Source organism: Polypterus senegalus, chromosome 1 (assembly GCF_016835505.1).
Source record: "Polypterus senegalus isolate Bchr_013 chromosome 1, ASM1683550v1, whole genome shotgun sequence".
Lineage (NCBI taxonomy): Eukaryota > Metazoa > Chordata > Cladistia > Polypteriformes > Polypteridae > Polypterus > Polypterus senegalus.
In genome coordinates, this window is record NC_053154.1 from 35,472,925 (window position 1) to 35,500,092 (window position 27,168).

The following is a 27,168-nucleotide window of genomic DNA, read 5'->3' on the forward strand; positions in this document are numbered from 1 at the left end:
ATAACTCCTGTCCTTGCCATGTGCTGCTCAATCTTATCCTTAATAAGTCCTTCCATTAATTTTCCTGTGATGCACAGACAGTGGCCAGGCCAGCATCTGAAGCAAACAGCCTGCAGCGGAGAGGAGCCCCCATCTCTGAAGCTGATATCATCGTCACATCTCCTGTAAAGCCATAGGAGGCTGTAGTCTTAATTTCAGTGTTTTACTGAGGCCTTTACCAGCTGGTAGATTAACAGAGCAGACCCCAACTTCATGTTTAGTTTCCAATTTGCTTATTTTCAAGGATTTCAAATGAGAAAAGCCCTGAGAAATTTGAAAATGTGCCCATTTAAGGAAAATAAAGGAATCTGAAAGTTGGATGGCATGTTAAGTTTTGGTTTTCTAACTTAGCAATCAAGAATTAGTGTTTTCAGCAAAGGAAAGACAAAAAGATACTAGAATACTGTGTGTGTAAAAAAATGTATAAAGCAGTATAAAACTTATTTTTCTGCTGGTTTTGTTTTTTAACATCTCTCTCTCTTTCTGTTTCTCTCTCCCCAGCAAGCTAGATGGTGCAGCCTTTGCAAAGGCGATTCTCTTGGGGGCGCTCCTGCGGCCCCTCGTCGTGGAAGTCTCTTAATGCCTCCCTGTAGGCCGCCTTGAAGTCCGCAGTGGGATTATAAGATAACAAGTGCAGGCAGTCAAACTCTGAGACCTAAAGAGAGGACAGGAGAGTAAACGGTGAGAAATTAGAAAGGAGATGAGGTGAGGAACTGTAGAGGAGACCCCCAAACCAAATGACGATAAAGTGTTGACGAGGTCTATGCCAGTATGAAAGTTTGTTCAGTTTACTCTGTCTGAGCCAGCAGCCTGTATGGTAAAGTCACATAAACTAAAACACCACCAATTATTTCTATAGCATGTTTTTATACAAATTATGCAGCTCAAAGTGATTTACATGATGAAGAAAGAGGAAAAAGACAAAATAAATAAGAATTAAAATAAGGGAACACTAATTAACACAGAATAAGAGTAAGGTCCGATGGCCAGGGAGGACAGAAAAAAAACTCCAGATGGCTGGAGAAAAAAATAAAATCTGCAGGGGTTACAAGGCCACGAGACCACCCAGCTCCCTCTAGGCATTCTACCTAACATCAATGACCTCAACCAGTCCAGTGATGGTGCCTCATAGCGCCAAGGGACAGGGGTCCATTCCTGTCTTTGCCATGTCTGTGTCCAGTCTGCACATCACAAAGACGTCCCTGTTCAATTAACTCTAAATTTTCCTAACAAGTGTTCCACGAAGTGAACTAGTGCTTCGTCTACACTGGGGGTCCTGCCTTGTGTGTGACGTTATCAGGGTGAACTTCAGCCAATCTTGATTAAGCAAGTCTAAAGGTGGGTCGATAACAAACTCGCCATTAATAATCAGTCATTTCTTTCACTTCAGTAATTTCAGGCTTTATTTCTATTGTTGAATTATTTATCGGAGAGGCCAGGGGTCTTGTTGGTGGGGCAGTTCTGGCGGTTTGCCTGAAGTGCAGTGAATGAGGTGCCTGGTTTGTTCTGTCCACCCTTGGTGTGTTGTCTTGTGTTATTGGCTTATTATAGACACCATTGTCAGGTCTACCAGCTTTATAGAGAGGCACGACTGGACCCCAATACCGTATACCCTCGTAATCACTGACCAGGTTTAAAGTACTGTACTCGGCTCTAGTTTGGTATTTTTCAAGTCGTATACATAATATATGTGCATTTGCTATATAAAATTTTGTTCTAGTTGAGCATATTCTTTACATTTTTAAAAATGCATAGCTAGCCCTGGCACGTTACAGGGACCCCTATGGTGCACAAGGCTCCAATGGAAAATAAGAGCATAAAATCTTACCAAATATGTCCACTTTTCATGCCAACACAGTTGTTGAGTGTTGTTCCACATCTTGCGATTACAGAAAACACATTGTAAAACAGTTTATAGACATGTCGTTTTTGAACAAAAAAACACTAGTATTATGAGATTCAGCTGTTTAAATAAAGACAAACTATGTGTGCCACCTCACTGTCCCTCGGGACCTGATAAAAGATTTTGTGCCAGTTGCTTGGTTTTATTTTAATTAACTTGAGAACTCACACAAGCAAATAGAAAACGTATATGTACTTTCAGAGAAACCGTACCAGGAATATGCAATAAAACGATTATTTCCATTTCCCTTTTATTGTCACAAACATGCTTCAAAAAGACAGAAGGCATGTGTTCTTTTATCGGAACTAGGAGGACGTATTCGGCAAGTTTTTATGCTTTGATTTTTCCATTGGAGCCTTGTGCCCCATAAGGTTCATTGTAAAATATGGGCACTGATTATGTATTTAAAAAAATAAAATAAAATAAAACAAAGCACTTAACTATAAAACACAATTGTTTGTGGCAAATGCATAATTGCCAAGTTTATGAAGAAATGACTTGAAAAATGTGAAATGTATTGTTTAAGCCAGGCATACTTTGCACGATTTTTTAAGCACAATTTGCAATCACTGACTGATTTTCGGAGTCAGCCTGAAGTTCAGCATCATCAGCCGTCGTTTCATGTGCAGTATGAGGGGGTTCTGATGCCCAATTGTATCTTACAATTGGACTCTTGTACAATCAGAAGTGTGTGAGGCGATTTTCTGATGTCACCATCAAATTTTAAATGATTAGTATTTTAGTATGATGTTGGGTATTGTTGTTGTCACACTCATTTCCACCTTTTTAATTTAAAAATGCGAACTATCTCATAGCAACACATCTACAACTAAAGAGCCAACGACAAAAGTATCTTAGAAGACGTGAAATAAACACACCCAACAGTGAATGATGTAGTTTACGTCCCTTCAATTCTCTCTGTAAAATTGACAGACCATATTGTTCTCGCCTTCAGTTACGCCTTTTTGTTTTCTTTGTGCAGTAGTTTCAAAGCAGAGTACAGCAAGAGTCAGCAATGCAGTCCTTCCCTTTCTTGACATTTTGAGAAACTGTGGCCATATTATTTTCTGAATGTGTAAAGCATTATTGTAAAATATAAATGGGTAAAACTGTCTGTCAGGACCACGCACACGTAATAGTCAGACTTACCCACGTTGTAGCATGTCTGTTAGAGCACATGTATGACCAGCGACTGTCCACCGTGATTTCTGAAGAAAAAAAATCTGTGTCCCCGGCCTTACTCACTGTAACTTACTTAAGCAGATTCAGTCGATTGCAGTACAGAAAAAAACATTATTGAATTGTGTTTGCAAATGACGTTTTTCTTTCTAATGAAGGAAATTGTACCGTAATTATGTGAACAGATTTAAGTGCTTCCTTTGATACCACTGACCCCTCTGTTCCATTACACAGGCTTGAGCATCACCTTAGGCTCTCAGGCAGTGATCATACACGATTTAGTTCAGATTTATCAAATAAAATTCACCCCATACAAAAATGTTATGGCTGCCCTGAAGTGAGACCTTAATTAATGGTTTTTTACTTTTCATGTTACCACTGGGAGATATCATCAGAAAACATAACTGCTTTCAGCCATATTCAGATTTATACCTATCGCAGTGCACCTTTATAGTGCCTCAATGTGACTGTGACTGCTCACTTTATCTTTAGCCAAATCAGTAGAGGTCTTTCTTTTTAGTTACTGTGGTGTGTATTTGGGGGGGTTAATGTTGTTTCTTATTCTATCTATTATATAGTGCCTTTTCTATCTATCTATCTATCTATCATATTGTGCCTTCCATATCTGTCTGTCTGTCTATTATATATTGCCTTTTCTATCTATCTGTCTAGCATATAGGTCGATAATATTTTTTCATATCAGTGTCTAACAACATAAATGTTTAAATAGGCAAGAGAGGTTATCGTCTAATTATTTCAATTTAAATTGCAAGGAAGCTGGATAAGCCAGTTAATGCTCTGGGACATTTATGATTTAACAGATCATATAAGACCTTTCATTAGGTGTTCTGGTCATCTGTGACAAGGAGGGGGACGGCTGATCAGAGTGGGCCAGATGTGCAGGAAGGCTTTACAGTCTATGAGCCTTCCTGGACTGGAAGGGACAATAAATTTGTGACTCTGAGACAGAAGCACATTTGAGGAGGCAGTTTACTATTTAATTGCCTGTAGATTACTATTTTATTGTTGTCTGAAACTACATTTGTGCATCCTTTAAAATTGTAGAAAATGAGTGATGGGGTGTGAAGAGATGAGTGTATGTGTGTTTTGAATCGTCCTAAGCTAAATCATTGAGAATGACACAGTTTCATTTTTACAAGAGGCAAATCAAGAACAGATAGACTGGTCTTAAATTAGGGGCAGAGAGGAAGACCAAACGTCTGTTTCATCCATGTAGAGGGCCATGCTGTCTTCGCCTACGGTTGTCAATGGGGGATGTTATAAACACGATTCAAAGGTGATTTAAAAGGAAGTGGCCATTCAGAAGTGCAAAGCAGGAAATCAGCTTGCTGGCGCTACGTAAATTGGTCTCATTGTCTGTAAGTTTCTGGATACAGAATGAATTGACATGGAGCCCTTAATTATTTTCATGTGCTATCTTAACTTTGGTCTTTGTTTTGTATATTGGACTTTTGTGTTTTGTTGTATAACCTTTTTGGATTGAGACCTCCAGTTGTTGGCGACAGCATTTGGCCTTGTCCCTTATTAGGCCTATCATGCCTTTTCTGTCTGTCTATCATATACTGCCTTGTGTGTATGTCTGTCTGTCTATCTCTCTGTTGTATACTGCCTTTATCTATCTATCTATCCATGCATGCATCCATCCTTGGCTACACCCTTCTTTCAAACAAACAATATTCTCGAGTAATCGTGTCAGTGAGTTTAAAGAGTGGATGCATGCAACAATATTCTGTCACTGTTTAACGTGGTAGTTTTTACTAAACTGACATGTGAATCAGACGTTGTTTTTGATAGAAGTTTGTAGTTGAAAATACGCATTACAACGCTGTCTAAAACCTGTTTTCTAAAGCTAAAAATATAGGAAAATGAATATGTTTTCTAACAACATAGGAGGCAATGAAGCTAACCCGTGTATTTATGTCTAGTAGAATTCACCGCTGCGGTGCATTATTGACAGGCTGTTTAAATTGCTCTGAATGCAGCTGTCAGTTAATTGAAAGTGTTGCAGCAAAAATCATTACAATAACCTGACCGTGTAATCCCAGTTTGTTACACTGGCTTCCAGTTAAGTTTAGAGCTGATTTCAAAATCTACCTTCTTACTTATAAAAGTTTAAAGGGCCTCAGCCCTACTGACCTATCTAAGCCTATACAGTAACTACATACAAATCAGAGTGTGCATTAAAGTCTCAAGATGCCTGTCTACTAAAGAGTCCAAGTTCAACTTTGTGCCTGGGAAAGGATGGCGACTTTTAAACCATTAGAACAATTGTGACGAGAACAGGCCATTCACCCCAGCCAGCTTATCCGTCATATTCACTGATATCTAAAGTAACCTGAAATCAAGATCTGAAGGTCCCTAAAGTCCTACTGTCCAACTGGAATCCTACTGTAAAGAAATTCAGGGGACCATGAAAATACTTCATTATACTGAAATTGCATTATAACAGATGTGGCAAAAATACATACACCTGTATTGTGACCGGGGTCACCGGCAACTCGTTATCTCTTAACAGCAGTGGCACAAGGACAGCTTCGTAGCTGCTCTGCTGCGTCTGGTGAACAGTAAACCGAGGGCAAAGTAATTGGATGTCCTCTGCAGGCTCCGACTTACTGCGTAAGGTGCTTATCACACAATGTTTAGAACATTTTACACCAGGCTTTAACCTGCTCTTCCTCACACTCTCCTGATCTCTCTTCTCCAGACCGTGTCTACCACAGTGGTGATTCTGAGCCACTGGTGTTCCTCTAACCTGAAGATGGGAGCTCAAGTAGGATCATTGCCCCCATGTTGAGGCTCCTATCTTGTGTGCTTGAGTGCTGAAGTAACAGCTCCTGTTTTTAATGAAGTCTTGAGACGGTGCCTGCCTAATCTAGAAACTTGGATTCACCTTCCTGTCTCTTGTGCAGCTCTGTGACCTAAGCTTGACAATACCTGCATAAAAAACATGCTTTTAACTGCAAAAAATATTTTAATTGAAAATGAAACGTTAGATATAACTTTTTTATAGAAATACAGGTATGAATACAAAGTGAAAATTGAGATGTGTTGAAGGCGTGATTCCGAATGCTTTTACCATGTCATTCTTCTTTATTCTGGAATCAAGTTGCTCCAGGACTGTTCATTTTTCTTTCAGTGTAAACTAACATTGTTTCTCACTTACTTTTGTTCTTTGCAAAGAAAACTTTTGAGAAGCGCTATAAAACTTGGTCAGTCCACACGTGACACAACTACCAACGCAGACCCTCTGAGCACTGATTCAGAATTCAACTATACCTGTCTGATGTTGCATCTACATTTTAGCAGAGCCTTACGGAGACTGCCCAAGACAAGGAATTTCACAACTGACTCATTTTCTTTTGGTCGAACAAGAAAGACGCAGCCTGTTGCAGGGTTCCCAAGATTCGGTTTTAGAAATTATAGGTCTGACATTAAGTATTTTTTGCATCGCATTGTTTTCGGTGGACATTTGTGGTCGAAAAAACTTTTTCTTTTATATACTGTAGTACTAGGTTGTTGTACCGTGTTAGCCATTATGAATGTAGAGAAAAGCCAAGCAAAATGACACCTTTTATTGGCTAACTAAAAAGATTACAATATGCAAGCTTAAGAGGGCGACTCGGGCTGTTTACATCTCACCTGAAGAAGGGGCCTGAGTTGCCTCGAAAGCTTGCATATTGTAATCTTTTTAGTTAGCCAATAAAAGGTGTCATTTTGCTTGGCTTTTCTTTTATATACTAAAATTTACATTGTAATAAAACGAAATTCGTTAAACATGATGTTGTATGAACGTTTGTTTGGGCCAACAAAAAATATTCAGTATTCTGAAAATTTCATTACTTCTGTATACGCTATAATGATATTTAACCTGTACTTTGAAATTTATTTCATGTGTCTATGGTTCTTTGTGTAAAGAAAACCTTCTTAATATTATTGCAACATTTGCTGTTAAATTTCCAATGGTATCACTTTGTTCTTGTGAAATAATTTGAAGGTAACAGCTGTGATCCACTGTACTAGTTCCCTTCATCGGGGAATTCGATCATGTCAGCTCCATTTGATTAATATGAAAAGGGTCCGCTCCTTCAATCACTTCCCAAAGCTTAAGTCTCTGAATGAAGTTGCACTTCTTGAACAAACAGTGATGTGCCCCTTTAGGGATTTATCTGCTGTGGAGTCGTATCACATAGCAGTGGTGGATCCATTTGGGGATCACTTCACCATGTAAAGTGATTTTAGCCTGTCAGACTGGATGAGGCTCCCATGTGAAGTCCTACTCAGACAGGATTAGTTTTACATCTTGAGGTGAAGTAAAGTAATTATTATCAGAGGACCTCAGTAATTTTTGTCCCGTGTAAATCGACATGTCTGTAAAATTTAGCCACTCGAGCAATTCAGCTGGAGTTAAAGTGACTGAGGTCCTTTGGTAATAATTACATTGACCAACCTCCTGGAATAAAACTAATCCTGTCCAAATAGAGTTTAATACTATTAGAGATTGTTTTGTACTTTTAATGCCCTGCAATAAAGGTGAATGGTGCTTACCAAGTTAAGGAAATGTTCCTTTACTGTGGGGCTTCCATCACTGTCACACATTTTCACCATGTAAAGCCATTCAGTTTCACCGCTCTGACAAGGAAGGGGATGGAACTTCACAGATTAAGGGGACATTTCTTTACTTAGGCAGGTTGGTTTCTCATTTTGTGTTACACAGAAAGAAAAGGTGAGGGCACATCACTCTGATGGGTTTGTTCTGGGATTTCTTCACCATGAAGGGTGCTTTTAGTTGGTGTGACCACCATCATCATGAAGAAGATAGAAGCTTTGCGAATGTTACATTAGAGCCACAGGCTGGTTGCTTGTTTCTCATTCCCCTTGTACTGCTGGGTGGATGTGCATTTGTGTGTTTCCATTCTAGGATTTCACTCCGAGGTCTCCACTGTATCTAACTAGTCCTTTTTGCTCTTTTATTTATAAATACAAATTTTATCTTTGAGTATTCTGAGCTCTTTTATACACTTCTCCCCAGGCCATGTTGTGCATCATGTGGTGAACTACTTCACACTACAGTTATAATAAAGATGAGAGATCAGTGACTCGGTACCTGTTGCGAGCGAGCTTTTCCATATCTGACAAATGTGGCAAAATGTTCACAGTTGAATTTCAGTATGTGGTATGGAAGCGTCCGGTCAACGAATATCAGACATCGGTACAGAATTTCATCTTGAGTTAGAGCGTCCAGCATGAGGTCATAGGAGCGGTTTGTATAGACTTTGGAAAACCCGACGACTGAACTGACCCTCTGCCGCCGGATCATAGTTTCTGTAAAAAGGACCATGAAAGGCGCATTGTCCCTCAACCAGGCCATGGTGCTCTCTGAAAAAGACAAGTTCAGGTTAATAGAAAACGTGACACTGAAATTGCACATTCACCCCCTCAATCCCTTCATGGACCCCATATACAAAAACACATTGAAGCAATGGCAGTGTTAGAAGTTTTACAATTGACCAAAGGCGCTGTCTACTTCAAATTCATTAAAGGCCTTGTTTTCTTAATGCCCACTTTTGTTTCTGGTGATCACTTAACTCTCTAGCCAACCAGACAAAACAACAACTTGAGGAAGGGAAAAGTGAACAGATAATGATGAGCACATGTCTGTCTTGATGAAAGAGTCACCTAAAGGAGGCTGAGATGAGCTCAGGCCCACTTAAGGCGTCATCTTCTGTAAGATCTGCAACATAGGAAGAGTGTGAACATTTGACCCAAGAGGCAGCTCACTCTGAATGAAGCTAAGGGGTGAAAACAAAAGGCAACCAAGGAGACCCGTTCGTAAGGGGTTTGTCATAGAGTCTTAAGTCTGAGCTGCACTTTGCAGGTGACGCTAGTGTGCAGAACTTAGTGGGGTATAGAAATGTGGCGAGTTCTTCATCACAGCCATGCAATTACAACAGACAGGATATCCTTCCTGGTTTGACTGGGTCAGCTTATTCATAGCTCTTCACACTTCAGGGCACTTAAGGCTAAACCCAGTGCTCTTTGAAACTTTCCCAGAGATGGATGGGGGTTATGCCTCTCTTCAAGTGACACATTAGAATGTATATCTGAGAGTTCATGGGTTTGTCTGTACGTTCAGTTAAAACCACTTCTTTATGTTATTCCAACAGGAGCACTTTCCTGAATAGTCCTGGACAGAGAGAGGGTTCCTGCTCAATACTTTGCACTTGTTCTTGGTTCACCTGCTTGATGTGAACCCTCTTACCCTGGGCATTGGTGCATTCCTACACCATAAGATCATGCGACTTTTCCCAGTGATTTTCAGCCGTAGCTTTCATTTGTATGATCTTAGCAGGTCGGAGACATCTGTGCCAATCTGTGAAGGTCGGTCACTTAATGTGACACACTCAGTCACTCACTCCATTGAGTTTGTGACTCACTCCAAAGAATTCAAACACCTTTGGTTTTGTCTTTAGCCGTCATGACGTGCTATGTGTGCATGAGAGCTAACAATCAATGGATGCTCATCCGAAAGTTTAATACACAGAATGTAGTGATGAGGAATGGCTGCTGTCTTGAAATTGAAGCACTTAGGAGTGATTCAGAACCTGGAACTGGACAGATTGAGTTACATTATTTATAAATGATGATTTATCAGTTTAACTCGGTGGTCTCAAACTCTAGTCCTGGAGGGCCGCAGTGCAGGTTTTCATTCTAAAACGTTTCTTAATTGGTGACCAGTTTTTGCTGCTAATTAACTCCTTTTCATTTTAATGAACTTGTTTTTTAAGATTTGTTCCCTCGAATTTCTTCATCGTTCCTCTAAATTGCTTCATTTTTATCCTTAAATGGCACCCAAACAGAAATGCATTGTGACGCAAGTGAGCCAACTGAAGACCAACTAAGCCAGGGCCTCAAACTCCAACCAGTTGCTTAATTAGGCTCTCATTCTTGTTGTTAATTAAACCCGCTCTTTAATCCAATGGTTTGTCGCTTCTCTCATTGTGTAACATACATTTCTGACATTGTTGATTTTCTCTTTCTAAGAGCACTGGTCAAATGTTTTGTGGACCTGAGCAGATCAACATTCCTGAGACCTCCACCTTTTTTTATTTTCAGATATTGTGTGATGGACACAGTTTGCTGGTCATGTTTTGGCTCATTTTGTATCTCATTATTGTTTCTTGTTGCTAATTAAGGGGTCTGAGTCTCCAAGAGCAAGTAGAGCTGGAGGTGGCAGAGTTAAAGATGTTAAGATTATCATTTGGTGTGACGAGCATGGCTCGGATTAGACATGAGGACATTAGAGGGTCAGCTCAAGTTGGAGGGTTAGGAGACAAAGTCAGAGAGGTGAGATTACGTTGGTTTGGATATGTGCATAGGAGAGATGCTGGGTATATTGGGAGAAAGATGATAAGGATAGAGCTGCCAGGGAAGAGGAAAAGAGGAAGGCCTCCTAATGGGAGCATCCGATAGAAACAGTCTTCAAGAGCAAGTCAATTCAAATGAATTCAAAAGAATTTAATTAGCAGCAAAAACAGGTCACTAATTAAGAAAAGGGTTAGAATGAAAACCTGCAGACACAGTGGCCCTCCACAACTGGAGTTTGAGACCACTGGTTTAGCTGAATGCATGTTTCTTTTTAAAAATTGTATCTCAGAATTTTTAAAACCTATGGACTTCCTGTAGTGGTTAGCATGAATACAGCTATATACAGTGGTGTAAAAAACTATTTGCCCCCTTCCTAATTTCTTATTCTTTTGCATGTTTGTCACACAAAATATTTCTGATCATCAAACACATTTAACCATTAGTCAAATATAACACAAGTAAACACAAAATGCAGTTTTTAAATGATGGTTTTTATTATTTAGGGAGAAAAAAAATCCAAACCTACATGGCACTGTGTGAAAAAGTAATTGCCCCCCAAACCTAATAACTGGTTGGGCCACCCTTAGCAGCAATAACTGCAATCAAGCGTTTGCGATAACTTGCATTGAGTCTTTTACAGCACTCTGGAAGAATTTTGGCCCACTCATCTTTGCAGAATTGTTGTAATTCAGCTTTATTTGAGGGTTTTCTAGCATGAACCGCCTTTTTAAGATCATGCCATAGCATCTCAATTGGATTCAGGTCAGGACTTTGACTAGGCCACTCCAAAGTCTTCATTTTGTTTTTCTTCAGCCATTCAGAGGTGGATTTGCTGGTGTGTTGTGGGTCATTGTCCTGTTGCAGCACCCAAGATCGCTTCAGCTTGAGTTGACGAACAGATGGCCGGACATTCTCCTTCAGGATTTTTTGGTAGACCGTAGAATTCATGGTTCCATCTATCACAGCAAGCCTTCCAGGTCCTGAAGCAGCAAAACAACCCCAGACCATCACACTACCACCACCATATTTTACTGTTGGTATGATGTTCTTTTTCTGAAATGCTGTGTTCCTTTTACGCCAGATGTAACGTCTCTGCACTCTTGGGGTAATTTTGGTCGGCCGGCCACTCCTGGGAAGGTTCACCACTGTTCCATGTTTTTGCCATTTGTGGATAATGGCTCTCACTGTGGTTCGCTGGAGTCCCAAAGCTTTAGAAATGGCTTTATAACCTTTACCAGACTGATAGATCTCAATTACTTCTGTTCTCATTTGTTCCTGAATTTCTTTGGATCTTGGCATGATGTCTAGCTTTTGAGGTGCTTTTGGTCGACTTCTCTGTGTCAGGCAGCTCCTATTGAAGTGATTTCTTGATTGAAACAGCTGTGGCAGTAATCAGGCCTGGGGGTGGCTACGGAAATTGAACTCAGGTGTGATACACCACAGTTGGGTTAATTTTTAACAAGGGGGCAATTACTTTTTCACACAGGGCCATGTAGGTTTGGATTTTTTCTCCCTAAATAATAAAAACCATCATTTAAAAACTGCATTTTGTGTTTACTTGTGTTATATTTGACTAATGGTTAAATGTGTTTGATGATCAGAAACATTTTGTGTGACAAACATGCAAAAGAATAAGAAATCAGGAAGGGGGCAAATAGTTTTTCACACCACTGTAGTTTCAAATCTCACACCCAGTTACTGTCTACTTGAGCCTGCCCATTTCCCCCATATCCTAAAGACGTTGTCACTCATGTCCATCAGATAGTCACCATCCTGGTTCCTCCCAGGTATGTAATATCACCATGGGCCAAGAGGGGGCACCGTGACTAACTGTGTTATCTTCCTTCGCCTCCACACTGCCAAGAAACTGCCCAGTGAGGATGATGGACTCTGCCCATTCCGACAGCAGGACCTTGAAATCCCAGCTGTCCGGAAGGAGTTGTCACTTGAGCAGAGTAGTGACGGAGCTCCTGCATTCCCAGATAAAACACCTGAAAAAAGTGTCCTTATTTAGTAGAGCAGCGGAGGGTGATATTTTTGTTTGTACTCGCACCATCAAGCGCCGTTTCGTTTTTGTTTCTCAAGTAAACAGGGAAAGCTGGGTCAGCACGCCACCATTTATCATGCCTTTTGACCTGTCATTCCCTCGGACGATCACAAGGTGCATGTCAGGTTAAAAGGCTGCCAGGCCCATCTTGCCACCATGCAAGTTCTCTTCTTTGGAATTCAGTTTCTGAGCCTCATCTTATAAGACTGAACAATCGCAGGCAAATGACATCCAGAGATGTCTCCGTATGGCACCGTTTAACCCGCTTGCTCAGTAAACAAACAGTCATAACTCAACCATTGCCAGCCTTAATGGACTTCTGTCAACCCAGGAAATGGCAAAATGTCCACTTTTTTTTTTTTTTTAATAATCATTGCAAGCACTAGATCTGTTTCTCTCTCTCTCTCTCCTTGGCCTTCTGGCCTGCGTGTGGCCGAAGTAAGTGCTGTGGTAAACTCTTCTCCTCTAGTGCCAGGCCACAGTGGCCAGCTGGCAGTAAAAGAGAAGAGAACTGAACTGCCATCAATGGTACTCCTGTAGACAATGAACCTCTGGGGGCTCTACAGCCATTTATTACAGGCACAGTCTCAGTTCTGGGGGCTTAGGCCCACTAGCTGCTCACCTGCCAGTCCTAAGCATTTTACAGTATTCCATAATGTAAATGATGTAAGTGAACAAAATGATGTCATGCAGCTGCTCGGGAAATTCTAGCTGGATCAGTAAATGACAGCCTTCCCTTTCACCAGCAGGAAATGTGCCCGGCCAGCGCCACATTCAGTTGCACATTCTTGCTCAGGGCTGCTGGATGCAGTGATGGTATGTGCCACAATAAATAAATAATAAATAAATGTTTTCTCCAAAGACAAATTAGATAATGATGTGACTACTTTGGTGTACAGAACAGGGTGATCTAATACATTGTACATATAAACATTTACTTATTTGGCTGACGACTTACAACATTTATGGTACAACTGATTCCCTTTCTTTTGCTTTTCAATTGGAGTACAGGCAGGTGTCAGGTGACTCGATCACATTCACGCAGTCTCAGTAGCGGGACAACCTCAGGGTTTCTAAACTAAAATCCAAATCATATTATGTGATATCATCTACTGTTAAATTCTACTCCGTACTTCAAAAATGGGTATTTTTATACTGTATTGAGGATTTGTTCTGATCTGTCTATTGTATTGACTCCCATCTTTTTGTCGCCCACTGTACACCCAACCTGCCTGGAAAGGGGTCTCTCTTTGAAGTGCCTTTCCCGAGGTTTCTTCCATTTTTTCCCTACAAGGTTTTTTTGGGAGTTTTTCCTTGTCTTCTTAGAGAGTTAAGGCTGGCGAATGTCAAGAGGTAGGGCCTGTTAAAGCCCATTGCGGCACTTCTTGTGTGATTTTGAGCTATACAAAAATAAATTGTATTGTTTGAATTCCAAAGTGTCACACTGCCTACGCTATTCAGAGTGCAGAGCACAGCCAAGCCGGTGTCAAGACCTAGTGATGAGCGAAACTGACTCAAAAAAAAAAAAAGAATTTTGTAGACAAATTCACAACTGTGAAAGTCATTAAAGAGTTTTGGGGGATTGCTCTTACGAATATTGCTTCCTAAAGTCTCATTTACACTTTTGTGTTTACCTGTTTTTTTCTTTTTCTTCTCTGCAGCTGGCTAACACTCGAAATCCAGACCCCACCTGTCAAATCAGCTCTTTGTATGCCTCTCGTTCACAACGCTGCACAGTAGCGCAGTACGTCTGGAAAAATGTAACATGCTGCATATTTTCCAAATGAAGACACGCCAAAATGCACCATCTTGAACATTACTGTGTTCCCCAAAGGAAAACTCACCGCACAGAAAGCTGCAACTGCCAAAATGGTGAGTTTCATGCAAATTGTTTTACTCCTCTCATCTCAGACCAGTCAGGCTTCTTTCTTCAAGAATGTCGTCTTTTTGCTGCGGGGAGCGAAGGTGATTTTGAGGTTATCCAGTCAAATGAACTTCGGCTAGCATGAGACCCTTAAGCCGATGGCACATTATGCTACTTCTAGTTGTTTGGTATCACAGACTTGACAATTTCAGTTGCTGATCTTGTCACCGTTCTAGGTCAATTTAATCGACTGAAAATTATTGAATACTAGGGGCTTCGCCCCCTGCCAGCAGCCTCCACTCCGAAACCCCTCTTAAATGGTGATACAATGGGAAACAAATACATATTTTTTTAACTCCTCTTTGCTTTAGCAGCTGCTGGCATGCTGCTGCCCTCATGCATGTTCTGCAATTTGTTCGCCTACCTTTTCCCCAACAACCAGCAGTAGGCGCCGTTGTGAAGAGGGGGGCTGAGCACACCCCAAGGGGACACTGCCGCTCCTCTGAAACCCCTCTTAAACGGTGATACATTGGGAACAGGTGGGGTTTTTTTTTTCCACTTCTCTTTGCGCGAGAAGCTGTTGGCTTGCTGCTGCTGCGTGATCTGTAGTTCGTGTGGAGCTTTGAACATTTAAAGCCCTGTACAGCACCCAATATTCGATCTCTTTTACCTGTTCTGTTATTTCCCTGAGTAATATTTTCCGTTTGTTTGCACTAATGCGATCTTTACTCTCATTTTTGGAGACTTTCGAATTTTCCTACTTCCATTATCTCGAACCTGCTCTGCCTGTGTATCACGGGACTTGCGTCTGAAGGTTGTAAGTATGACGTGACTTGTCCATCTTGTGGGAAATGAAAGTGTCTCTGTCTCTCTTCAAAAGATCACGTCTCGTCCCAGGGAAAAAGAGAGATGTCACATTAGTCACTTTTCCAGCTTCAAACTCCTAGGTGTCTACATCTCGATGGACCTGTGTCTGTTTTCACCGAGTACTTTAGTTTTCTTTCCACATCCTAAACACTTGTTATGGTAGTGTTTGTAAATTGATGCAGGGTGAGCGTGTGTGTCTGTGTAGATAAATGTTCCCCTGCCAGTGTTGGTTCTGGCCCTGTGCTCAATCCCACCCAGGATTGGCATCAGCCCCCCACAACCCTGAACTGGATAAGATGACGCGAAGGTAAAATAAGCACAGCAGCACCTCCCTTAAGCTTGGTGTCACCAAGTCACTGCATGCCCCTCATTGACCTGCTGTCATTACAGCTGACCTCTTAACAAGGGCCTAATGCATGTCTGCACGGCTTATCTTAACGTTGGGAGCAGAGCAGCTTTTTTGTCAGGGAAACCGTGAGCAGATTTGTTAAAAACCAAGGAGGTTAAGTGGCTAAGGTGGTGGACTGTAAGCCATTAGGTTGCTGCTGGAGTCTCTGGCACGGACCCCATGTAACGCTCTGAGTGAATTGCTTGACTAAATGTACTGTACTCCTAAAGAAACTTGAACTGGAGTCTCCGATGGACAGATACTATACAGTGGGTACGGAAAGTATTCAGACCCCCTTCAATTCTTCACTCTTTGTTATATTGCAGCCATTTGCTAAAATCATTTAAATTAATTTTTTCCCTCATTAATGTACACACAGCACCCCATATTGACAGACAAAAAAAAGAATTTTTGAAATTGTTGCAGATTTATTAAAAAAGAAAAACTGAAATATCACATGGTCCTAAGTATTCAGACCCTTTGCTCAGTATTTAGTAGAAGCACCCTTTTGAGCTAATACAGCCATGAGTCTTCTTGGGAAAGATACAACAAGTTTTTCACACCTGGATTTGGGGATCCTCTGCCATTCCTCCATGCAGATCCTTTCTAGTTCTGTCAGGTTGGATGATAAACATTGGTGGACAGCCATTTTTAGGTCTCTCCAGAGATGCTCAATTGGGATTAAGTCGGGGCTCTGGCTGGGCCATTCAAGAATAGTCACAGAGTTGTTGTGAAGCCACTCCGTTATTTTAGCTGTGTGCTTAGGGTCATTGTCTTGTTGGAAGGTAAACCTTCGGCCCAGTCTGAGGTTCTTAGCGCTCTGGAGAAGGTTTTTGTCCAGGATATCCCTGTACTTGGCCGCATTCATCTTTCCCTCGATTGCAACCAGTCATCCTGTCCCTGCAGCTGAAAAACATCCCCACAGCATGATGCTGCCACCGCCATGCTTCACTGTGGGGACTGTATTGGTCAAGTGATGAGCAGTGCCTGGTTGTCTTCACACATACCGCTTAGAATTAAGGTTAAAAAGTTCTATCTTGGTCTCATCAGACCAGAGAATCTTATTTCTCACCATCTCAGAGTCCTTCAGGTGTCAAAAATTCTTTTTTTTGTCTGTCAATATGGGGTGCTGTGTGTACATTAATGAGGAAAAAAATTAATTTAAATGATTTTAGCAAATGGCTGCAATATAACAAAGAGTGAAAAATTGAAGGGGGTCTGAATACTTTCCGTACCCACTGTATATCAGTTTCACTTACCCTTCACACTCACATTAACAACTGCAGACAGTAGCACAGCTGAAAGTGGCACCTTTTGGGCACTTGATTCCTGACGTTAATATTTTAGAAGTGACAAGTTGTTTTGGGCTGAATGGTGTTGACACCAGGCCATCGAGTCCAGCGTAGCTTCTGAAATAACATTGCGTCTTTGGGCCACAACAGAACATGTGTCTTTACATATGATGATGCCAGGACATTACAGGGCATGCTCTCTCTCTCTCACACACACACACACACACACACACCATCATAATAAGCCAGTTTACAGATGCCAGTTTGCCTCCCACACTCTGTATTGGCATGTGGAATGAAATCCACCCCTGGTCTAAATGTGCTAATCCCATTACTGGACAGCAGGAAGCTGTTCTAGATAGGATGGCACTCCATTGCCGGACACAGCCACACCAAGTCCAACCTGTGCATCTTTAGGATGTGGAGGACCTGAGAGAACACAGAGACAGTGACAGGAATTGAAAGTGGAAGTCTGGAGCTGTGGAGCCGCAGTGTTAACCACTTAATTCATTGATGAGTTACATTTATATTGCGCATTTCTGCACTTCTCAAAGTGCTTTACATAGACCGTGGAGAGCCACTTGAACCACCACCAATGTGAATCATCCACCTGGATGATGTGATGGCAGCCCTTCTTGTGCCAGTATGCTTACCAAGCATTAGCTATTAGGTGGTGAGAGAGAAAATAACCAATTGGAGAATGTGGATGATCGGGATCAGAATGGACAAGGCCATAGTGGGCAATTTAGTTAGAACATCTTGGTACCTCCTTTTATTTTATTTTTTTTCTTTTTCAAAGAATGCCCAGGGATCTTTTATGACCACTGATGGTCAGGACCTCTGTTTTACATCTCATCTGACGGACAGCTCCATTTTTTTCAGCACAGTGTCCTTGTCACCACACTGGGACATTGGGATCCACACACAGACCACAGGGTAAGCACCCCCAATGGCCTCAACCAACACATCTTCCAGCAGCCACCCAATCTTTTCCTACAGGTCTTGATAAGACCACCTTGTCGCTCATAGAGATTTCTCCTGAATTAATTAATGTTTGTATTTTAAAACTGAGGCTGTTTTGTAAAGATCGCTCCATAGAAAACAAGCTAATTGCTTAAATGCCAGCGTAGATGTTGATGCCTTACCTGGCCATGAAAAGTGGACAACTTCTCCATTGCCTAAGTAGACTCCCCAGTGAGACAGAGGCCCAAAGTCGAATTCAAGCAGATCTCCAGGGCTGGCATCTGTGAAACCCTCCACTCGGACCTGCAAAGAGGTGGGAAGAATAATGAGCAGCAGTTAAAAAAAAATAACAAAAAACAGTGGAGGGGCCACTGTCAGAAAATGGACAGCCACCATCCTGGGTGCCTGAAATTCAAAAAAATATCACCCGTCTTACTTGTGGCGCAGCCATCACAGCAGTTTGCCCCTCAGCAGAAAGATCTCAGAGATGGAATGCTGGGCTCTCCCACGGCCAGCTCAGGAATGTGATCTCTGCAGGACAGAGCCTCGCGGGACGCCCTCTGACGTCACCTGCCGATCCCATCTGCTCTCCGATCTTTAATGCTGCCTAATGAGTCCGCCTGACCTGGTAAGCTGCCAGTCTTATCTTTCAAGTGCACGTAAAGCTGTGTTTACTCACCCGGACACATGTCTGTGTTCAAGTCACCTGAAGCCGAGGTTGTGCCCATCTTCCCAGCAGGATTAGCTATATTTCTGTTTGGGGAGTTAAGTCGTGGCTGGCTTGGAGGATAGAGCTGCCACGGGGTTACACCTGCTCCTTGGCATGATTCCCAGCTGGGACTACTGGGTAGAGTTTGCATGTTCTCTCCATGCCTCGTGGGCTTCTCCCAGGACTGTTCTGGTGTTTTCAATTTTCTTCTGCATTATGCATGTTGTCAATACCCTAGAAAAAGCACCACTTAAAAAAATGGTTGGATGGCACTGAACTGTCACAAGTGATTAATATGCCTTTCATGATGTCCATTAGATTAAAGTGTTAGGCCACATAATGTGAGGGAGAATCAAAAAGTAAAGGTAACTTACACTTTATTATCACATCTCCACATATTCACCCTGCAGGTCGATGCACTTCTCGTACTGATCCACTAACTTCATCGGTCCTTCAGCTTCTCCTGAATCCAAGTCTGCCCCGCTTCCTTCGCCTCATCATCAGGGGTGAAACCGCAACCGCGTCGAGCCTTTTCAAGCAGAAATATAATGCGATAGTCTCATGGTGTTGGACCAGGGCTCTAAGGGGTTGGGGGGGTGTTGGACCAGGGCTCTAAGGGGTTGGGGGGGTGTTGGACCAGGGCTCTAAGGGGGTGGGGGTGTTGGACCAGGGCTCTAAGGGGTTGGGGGGGTGTTGGACCAGGGCTCTAAGGGGTTGGGGGGGTGTTGCATTGCCTCCACTGTTGCAGCCACTGCATGGTGACATGTGATGTCCTGAAGCAGCAAGACTGTGTTGATGATGGATGGATTAAAAGGCAGAAGTCTACATGACCATCATCATCAAGTCCTTCCATGAGAACCCTAAATCCAAAGAGGACTGTTTCATTTATGTTAGGTAGATTGCCCAGAGGGGACTGGGTGGTCTCATGGTCTGGAATCCCTACAGATTTTTTTTTTTTCTCCAGCCGAGTTTTTTTTGTTTTTTCTGTCCCCCCTGGCCATTGGACCTTACTCTTATTCGATGTTAATTAATGTTAATTTATTTTGTTTTCTTATTGTGTCTTTTATTTTTCTATTCTTTATTATGTAAAGCACTTTGAGCTACTGTTTGTATGAAAATGTGCTATATAAATAAATGTTGTTGTTTGACAGCATTCCTCTTCTTTGGCTGCAAATTGAAGGTTTCATGTTCTCTCTAAGCATAGCACAGTATGTTGCATTGGGCACTGACTGTTCCCGTTCTTGAAAATGCACTAGAATAGGACCCTTCATATCCCAAAAAGAAGGTAACTATGATTTTCTTGGTGGAAGGTTGTCATCTGCATGTCTTCTTTACTGGAGAACCACTGCATGCTTTGTCTCTTGCTTTCCAGCTCACAGTGATGGACCCATGTCTCATCTCTAGTAATGCTCCAGAATGCTTGGGTCTTTGGATCACAACCTTCACGTGCTGCTGCTTGTCAATAAGCTGTATGGGTATCCATCTTGAGCAAACGTTACGGTACCCCAAGTCATCATGCAGTGTGCCATGTGCAGATCCATAGCTGATATCCAAATGTGCAGCAACAGCGGGCAACGTAATCGGACGGTCTTCTCTGATTCAGGTATTCGCCATGATGCTATAAGCTTGTGTGCGTGATATTGATGGTCGACCAGAACAGGCTTCATCAGGTGCACTCATTATCCCTGCTCTAAACCTTTCTATCCATTCATAAGCATTTTGTTGAGTTGTGTGGTTTTCATTTCCATACTGAGCAGGTTGCACTCCCTCTGCCCATCGCACTGCGGCACATTGTTCAAAAATGGTGCAATCCCTCTGTGAGGCATCCTTGTTCATTTGACCTTGGCTTCAGCGAGACCAATGGCAGAACACTGTGCTGTGCTTGTTCAAACTACCCATAAGCCATCTGTGTCAGTTTCTATACATTGCAGTTACCACAGAATTTTCAAATTGCCTTTACCTTTTGATTAATCTTTGCACCTTTGTAGAAACTTGTGGGCAAAGCATTTGAAGAAATTGGGCCGAGACCCTCTGGGGCTCTTGTGGAATGTATCGCATTTTTATTATGTGACAGATCATCTGTCCATCTGTTCAGTCATTAAATGCTCTTTTTCCAGAACTGTCTGTTCTAGAAGTCATGAGCACAAGGCTTGAACCATTCTGGATGGGATGCCAAGCCATAGCAGTAGGGTACACCTTCTGTCTCCCACCATTGAGCTCATTTAAATTTGCCAATAAGGCAACACCTTTGTGATGTCACAGGAAACTGCACATGGAGAGAACATGCAATCTCCACACAAACGGGAATTGGGCCTTGATTTTTGAACCCAGAAATGTAGAGATGTTAGGAAGCAATGCCAACATGCCCTCCACAGACTACATACACTCAGTTAGCAAATTCTTAGGACCACTTTACTAATCCTGGGTAGGGCCTCCTTTTGCTATCACAACAGCCTCCGCTCGTCTTGACCTGTATTCCATAAGATGTTAGAAACATTCCCTTGAGATTCCGTGCCATGTTGCCTTGATTGCATTATGCAGTTTCTGTGGATTGGCCAGCCACACCTTCATGTTGCGAGTCTCCCGTTCCACCACATCCCAAAGGTGTTCTACTGGATTCAGATCCAGTGACAAGGAAAGGCCTCTGAACTCACTGTCACGATCATGAGACCAGTTTGAGACGACTTGTTCTGTGACATGCTGCATTAGTATGTGATAAATAACCATTAGAAGAGGGCTAAAGTGTGAACATGAAGGGAGGCACATGCTCAGTAACACAACTCACATAGTCCATGGCGTTTAAACAATGATTGATTGATATTAATGGGCCCAAAGTGTGCCAAGAAAACATTCACCACACCATTACATCACCACCAGCACCAGCTTGGAGTGTTGACACAAGGCAGGTGGGGTACATGGATTCATGCTGTTGGTGTCAAATTCTGACCCCACCATCTGGATGCCTTTGCAGAAATTAAGATTCATCAGAGGAGGCTAAGTTCTTGCAGTCTTCAACTGTCCAGTTTTGGTGAGCCTGTGCCCACTGCAGGCTCAGCTTTCTGTTCTTGGCTGACTGGAGTGGAACCAACATGGTCTTCTGGTGTTGTATCCCATCCACCTCAAGGTTCAACGTGTTGTACATTCTTAGATGCTTTTCTGCCCCCCACAATTGTACAGAGATGTTTAACTGAGTTGTTGTAGCCTTTCTGACACCTCGTACCAGTCTGGCTGTTCTCCTGTGACCCCTCATATCAAACAAGACCTTTAATTCAGCAGAGCTGCCACTCATTGGATGTTCTGAGTAAACTCTATAGACTGTTGAGTGTGAAAATCCTAGAAAATCTGAAATTACAAAAATACACAAACCAGCCCGACTGGCACCAACAATCATGACCTGGTTGAAATCAACATTCTGGTGTTTGGTGTCAACATTAACTGAAGCTCCTGGCCTGTATCTGCGTGACTTTATGCATTGTGCTGCTGTCACATGACTGGCTAATTAGATAATTGCTTGGATAAGCAGGTGTGCCGGTGTTCCTAATAGTTTGCTTGGTGAGTGTGTGTAGATAAATAAAGGTTGTGAATGATCTTCTTATAGCTTCTGCTCATGGTAGCTGTTCTCTCTGAATATTCCTGGATCTTTCCATATTCCTGGAACATTCCACCGCTGACGCTACTTCTATTGTCTGCCCTCCCGACCCCGCCACTCCCTGTCTGGAAACCATATGACTAGCAGTTCAGCCATCTTTCACTTAGTTCTGCAATGAACTTGAGTATGAGAAGACATCTCCACAACTTATTGTGTGCTTATTTGTTTCTGTAAACCTTCAATTCTACGTGTTGACTAGGGTGCTGCCCCAAGCCTTCCATGTTGTTGTGCCTCCTTTTTACAATGGATAGAGTAGTTACTGCCCCTTTATGTTTCCTCCTCACCACCAACAGGATAACTGACGTTTAAAGTGGGTGGTCTGCTCCCTGTCTTCATAGAGTTTTCATGTCCTTCTCTGGTCTGTGTAGGTTTTTCTTTTTTTGTTCAGGTAATTCAGCTTTCCTCCCACATCCCAAAGACGTGCACCTTAGTTTTACTGGAGACCCTAAATTGAGTGAATGTACGCATGAAGGGGGTCCATTGTTTGTCTGATTCCCTTTTACATCAGCCACACTTGCTGCAGGTGTTCTGAATTATTAACCAGCCACTGCGGCTGATGTAACAGACTTTGGTTGCCTTCATTTTGAATTGACTTGCTTTTTAAAATTCAGATCTCATTTCTACTTCAAGAAATATCTGAGAAGAGCAAAGTGAAGATCTGAGAACTATTGAGCTGTTCAGGGCACCAAAATACACTGAAGATGCCTGTGTTAGAATATAGCGGGTTGGATAATGACTGACTGACTAACTGACTGACTGCTCTAAACAAATGACAGCAGTTTAGGAAATGTCCAGTGTGGCAGAATAAGAGAAATAACAAACTGCAGACTTCAATAAAGTGCTTCATAACTGCAAGAATTGGCTTCTCATTTTAGTAACAGGCTGGAGTGAAAATGATGGCCATGATGGAACTGAATATTAGACTGTTGAGGTAGCTAGTTGTCATTTAGATTACATTAAATAAACTTTATTAATCCCAGGGGAGAATTTCGATGCATACAGCAGCAAAAACAGTAAAAAACAAAGACACACAGACTCACAGGACAGATAATAGAGGCAATCGATCAATAGACAGATAGATAAATAATTAAACAGTCCAAAGACATGCCGGTTAGTGGGATTGGGGACACTAAACTGGCCCTGATGTATGTGTGTGTGTGTGTGTGTTCCTGTGCAATGGAGTGGCACCCTGTCCAGGGATTATTCCTGCCTTGTGCTCTATGCTTGCTGTTACAGGCTCCAACCCCCCCAAAGGAACCCAGTTCAGGGTTAAGTGGGCTTAGAAGATGGTGTAATAAATGTATCTTCGTGAAGAAATAGCAAATGAAAGAGATTCAGCATTTAGTGTGGGACATCAGGAAGAAAAATTTAATTGCCTGCTAGCAGTGGACAGAAAAGACCTTCAGAGGCACTTCTTAGCACCCTGTGGTGGATTGAGCCTGTGGCTAAATGTGCTCTAAGAGAGCGCCTCCTGGAGGGGATGGAGGGAATTTTTCATGATAGCGTACAATTTTGCCAACATCCTCATTCCCACAACAGCTTCCAGTGAGTCCAGGGTTGGCCGTGTGATGGAGCAGACCTACCTGTTTGTCCTGGCATTTGGCTACTTTTGAACTAAATATATAGTGCGTAATTGTTTTGTCAGTCTGCTGGCTATGGAAGAGTGATGATAGCAATTAAACGGACCGTGAAATTCAAAAAGTAAGTCAATTAAAATGAAGGAAAAAATAAATCTGTATCAGCATGGGGAAGTCAAACTCAGTTCCTGGAGGGCAGCAATGGCTGCAGTGTTTCAATTCATCCATTTAATTGGCTTGCTTTTTATGACTCGGAACTTCTTTCTTTCTTAACAACAACTAGATGCAAAGCAAGTCAACAGATGACCAGCTAACACTCAGGGTTCTCCGACTTCTTCCAGGAAGACCACCATTTTCACTCCAACCAAATTCTTATTCTGAATCCAATTCTTGTTGTTAATGAAAGACGCTATTAATTTCTATGACTTGTTAGTGTTTTTATTCCGCCACACCAGACATTACCAAAACTATGAATTCAGACCACCATTCTAATGTATTGTGGACCAGAGCAGTCAGTTAGAAATAACTGTGCAAAATGTACCTGCTGCTCTTCTCCATTAGTCTCCAAGGTCCAATGTAGAATTCAATTCAAACAAAGCCTTCAGCTGTGCGACGTTTCTGTTAGGACAAGTGGGTAGAAGATCCTCCAGATCGACATACTGTAGGAGACATAGAGACAGTTAGGAGATACACTGAGAAGAGGCTCTTTCAACATCAGATATTAAATCTAGGGTTGTACGTGTTTTGCTACTGCGGACAATAACATTTCTGAACTTCTGTTAAACACATAATTGCTAAGAATCATTTTTATTGTTATTTGTTGAATTACCATATATACTTGCGTATAATTCAGGTCTTCAAACCCGAAAAATCGATCATAGAATCAGACCCCGACTTATATGCCTGTTCAAAAATATAACACTTAATTTTTTTTTAAATCAGACACATAGAATTTTGTTGCAGCAGCACAGTTACCAATTTCTTTTACTACTTTAATGACTTTTAATTTAAATCCAGCTTCATATTTTCTTCTGTTCGAACGCTCCATCGTAGATAAGGGATTCTCTTATGATAAAGGTGTATGAGGGTGTGAGGTACAAAAAACAGAAATCAGTGCAAACGCCGCTTCGGAATATTTTGGGTATTACCGTGTGGTCACGTAGACAAAATAGAGAGGCAGAGAGAGGTTAGGAGCACACGCTGATACAGCACATTGCCACACCTACATAGAAATGAAAAGGCTGTGTGCTCCATGGTTACTCTCTCAGGTGGATGTCAGCATATCAGTCTCTTGGACCAATAGCGTGAGTTTTCCACATTCGACTTATACGACCGACATTATAAAATACGGGAAATTATACGGTAAAATTAAGCCCTGACTTATCTGCGAGAGAACTTAAAACGTGAGTATATATGGTACAGGATATCGTCCTTACTACAGCTGTTGATTGTTTATTGGATTTTTCACAAGACCTCACACACCAGGTACAGAAACAGTGAGGGGGCACATCAGGTAAGCTGATTTGTAGTTTCTATGAAGTGTGGAAGAAAATTTTTAGCAGACATCCCTCACTGGAATGCCCCGGTTTAAGCAATAAAACATAGGCAGGAGAAAGCGTCAATCGATATTCTTTATCTAAATCTTGCAAGAGGCAACAACATTAGCAAGCGTTGCAAAGAAAAGAGTGTCCTCTATGCTATATTTATACAATGAATTGATTAGGTCACTACTCAAAAAAAGGAATTCATTACATAATCAGAAAGCTGTTAACGTGTTTGGTTACACCCTGTTACTAACAGGACATGGCAAATGTTGATACTTTAACCCCTTGTTGCCTAAATTTATTTACAATTATTTCAAAAGAGAAACTATTTGTGTTTTTTCTGTCACATGGATGCTAAATTTAGTGGAGACTGTTAATTTGAATATAACACACAAGCAAACAATAAGCTGATACGTGTTTTTATCTTAGTACAACTTACCTCAAATTTGAACAATTTCTCAAAATTAGCAGCCAAAATCCACGTGCTTGGCTATGCCAATACTTCACTTCTATAAGACAGATATAGTTTCCACTATGACTGCTAGATGGTGTGACTTGTGCTTCCAATACGATCCTTGGTATGTATCGAATATGCATTCACTCACATTGGCGGGATACATATGCCACCTTGGGGCTGCATTCAGGCCGGAAGCAGATTGATGCAATTTCACGACAATTGACTACAAGGGGTTTTAGCTTAGGGTGTATGTGACTTTTTAAATGTATTATTATTACTACAGTATTCTTATTTTAAGAGATTATGCGAGATTTTGCACGTTCATCCTGTTATTCTCATGGTTTGTCTAATTTATAATCCAACTGGGAACATCAACAGGAAACTTTGTACTTTTACAATACAACAACGATTATACCTTAAAATGTAACATTTTTTTCTTAAGTGTTATATAAAAATAAAAAAAAAATGCATTTATCACAGTGAATAATAAAATAACAGCACCAGCTTTTAAGCATAAGCTCTGAAGGATGCTAGGCGCACATTGGACCAGGGGTCAAATTCAACTCTTACAAAAGTCAAGGGAAGTTCTGTATTTCAGGACATTCTTGTTTCTCACGGCTGCCAGAGAATGGCCCATGTGTCGTGTGTTGGTCCGACGTGCAAGTGAGAACTTCACTCATTTCTGTGCGTGTGACAGTACGACTACTGCAACTACTGTTTCTCAGACCCTCACTTTTTTGCTATCCTAAAAGAAACAAATAAGGTAAGGTTCCTCATATTTGATCCTAGTGGACTGACTGCAAGTTTTTGTTCCAAACCAATTTCTTAATTAGAGGGCTTCAACAACAGTAAGCAACATTTTTGTCACTGGTATTTTTGGAAAGAAAATTCTGGTGACACCACACAGGCCTTGAAGATGGAGAGATGCTGTATGAGAGAGATGATCGAGCACTCGTGAGGCCTGCTCTTTAGCTCAAATCTATTGGTCTGGGTACATGGCTGCCAGCAATCACAGAGTTGTACAAAGGAAGCACAGATGGTCTCACGCCTGACCCCAAGTGAAAGTATGAGACACAGCCAATGACATAGGCAGGGGACACAAGCAGAAAACAGGTCTTTGGAGCCACGTGGAACGATTTGTGGAAGGTCATAACAGTGGCATTTGAGGACGGCAAGGAGATATTCTACTATAAATCTTGAGTGTTTTGTCGTGGTAGGGTCCTAGGGTGGCCCTTTTATCCCTCATAGACTCTTTATTATGTGGACCTTAATAAAATGCCTCAAATGCTATCTATAGCCCTTGC

The 27,168-nt window shown here is 41.7% G+C and overlaps 1 protein-coding gene across 5 annotated transcripts in view; it reads right to left on the reverse strand.

Annotated features, from left to right (window-relative positions):
• Positions 1-27,168, reverse strand: part of LOC120524269 (phospholipase A and acyltransferase 2-like) — a 53,213-nt gene continuing 26,045 nt past the window's right edge. For 3 of the 5 annotated variants that reach the window (XM_039746137.1, XM_039746130.1, XM_039746145.1), the window contains 5 exons: positions 24,405-24,522; positions 18,365-19,166; positions 18,111-18,231; positions 8,247-8,518; positions 1-694 (listed from right to left, as the gene is read on the reverse strand). In XM_039746137.1, the coding sequence (XP_039602071.1) occupies positions 545-694; positions 8,247-8,518; positions 18,111-18,231; positions 18,365-18,379 (558 nt within the window). In that variant the 5' untranslated portion in view covers positions 18,380-19,166; positions 24,405-24,522 and the 3' untranslated portion in view covers positions 1-544. The remainder of the gene's footprint in view (positions 695-8,246; positions 8,519-18,110; positions 18,232-18,364; positions 19,167-24,404; positions 24,523-27,168) is intronic. The other 2 variants (XM_039746160.1, XM_039746153.1) reach the window with 2 other exon arrangements.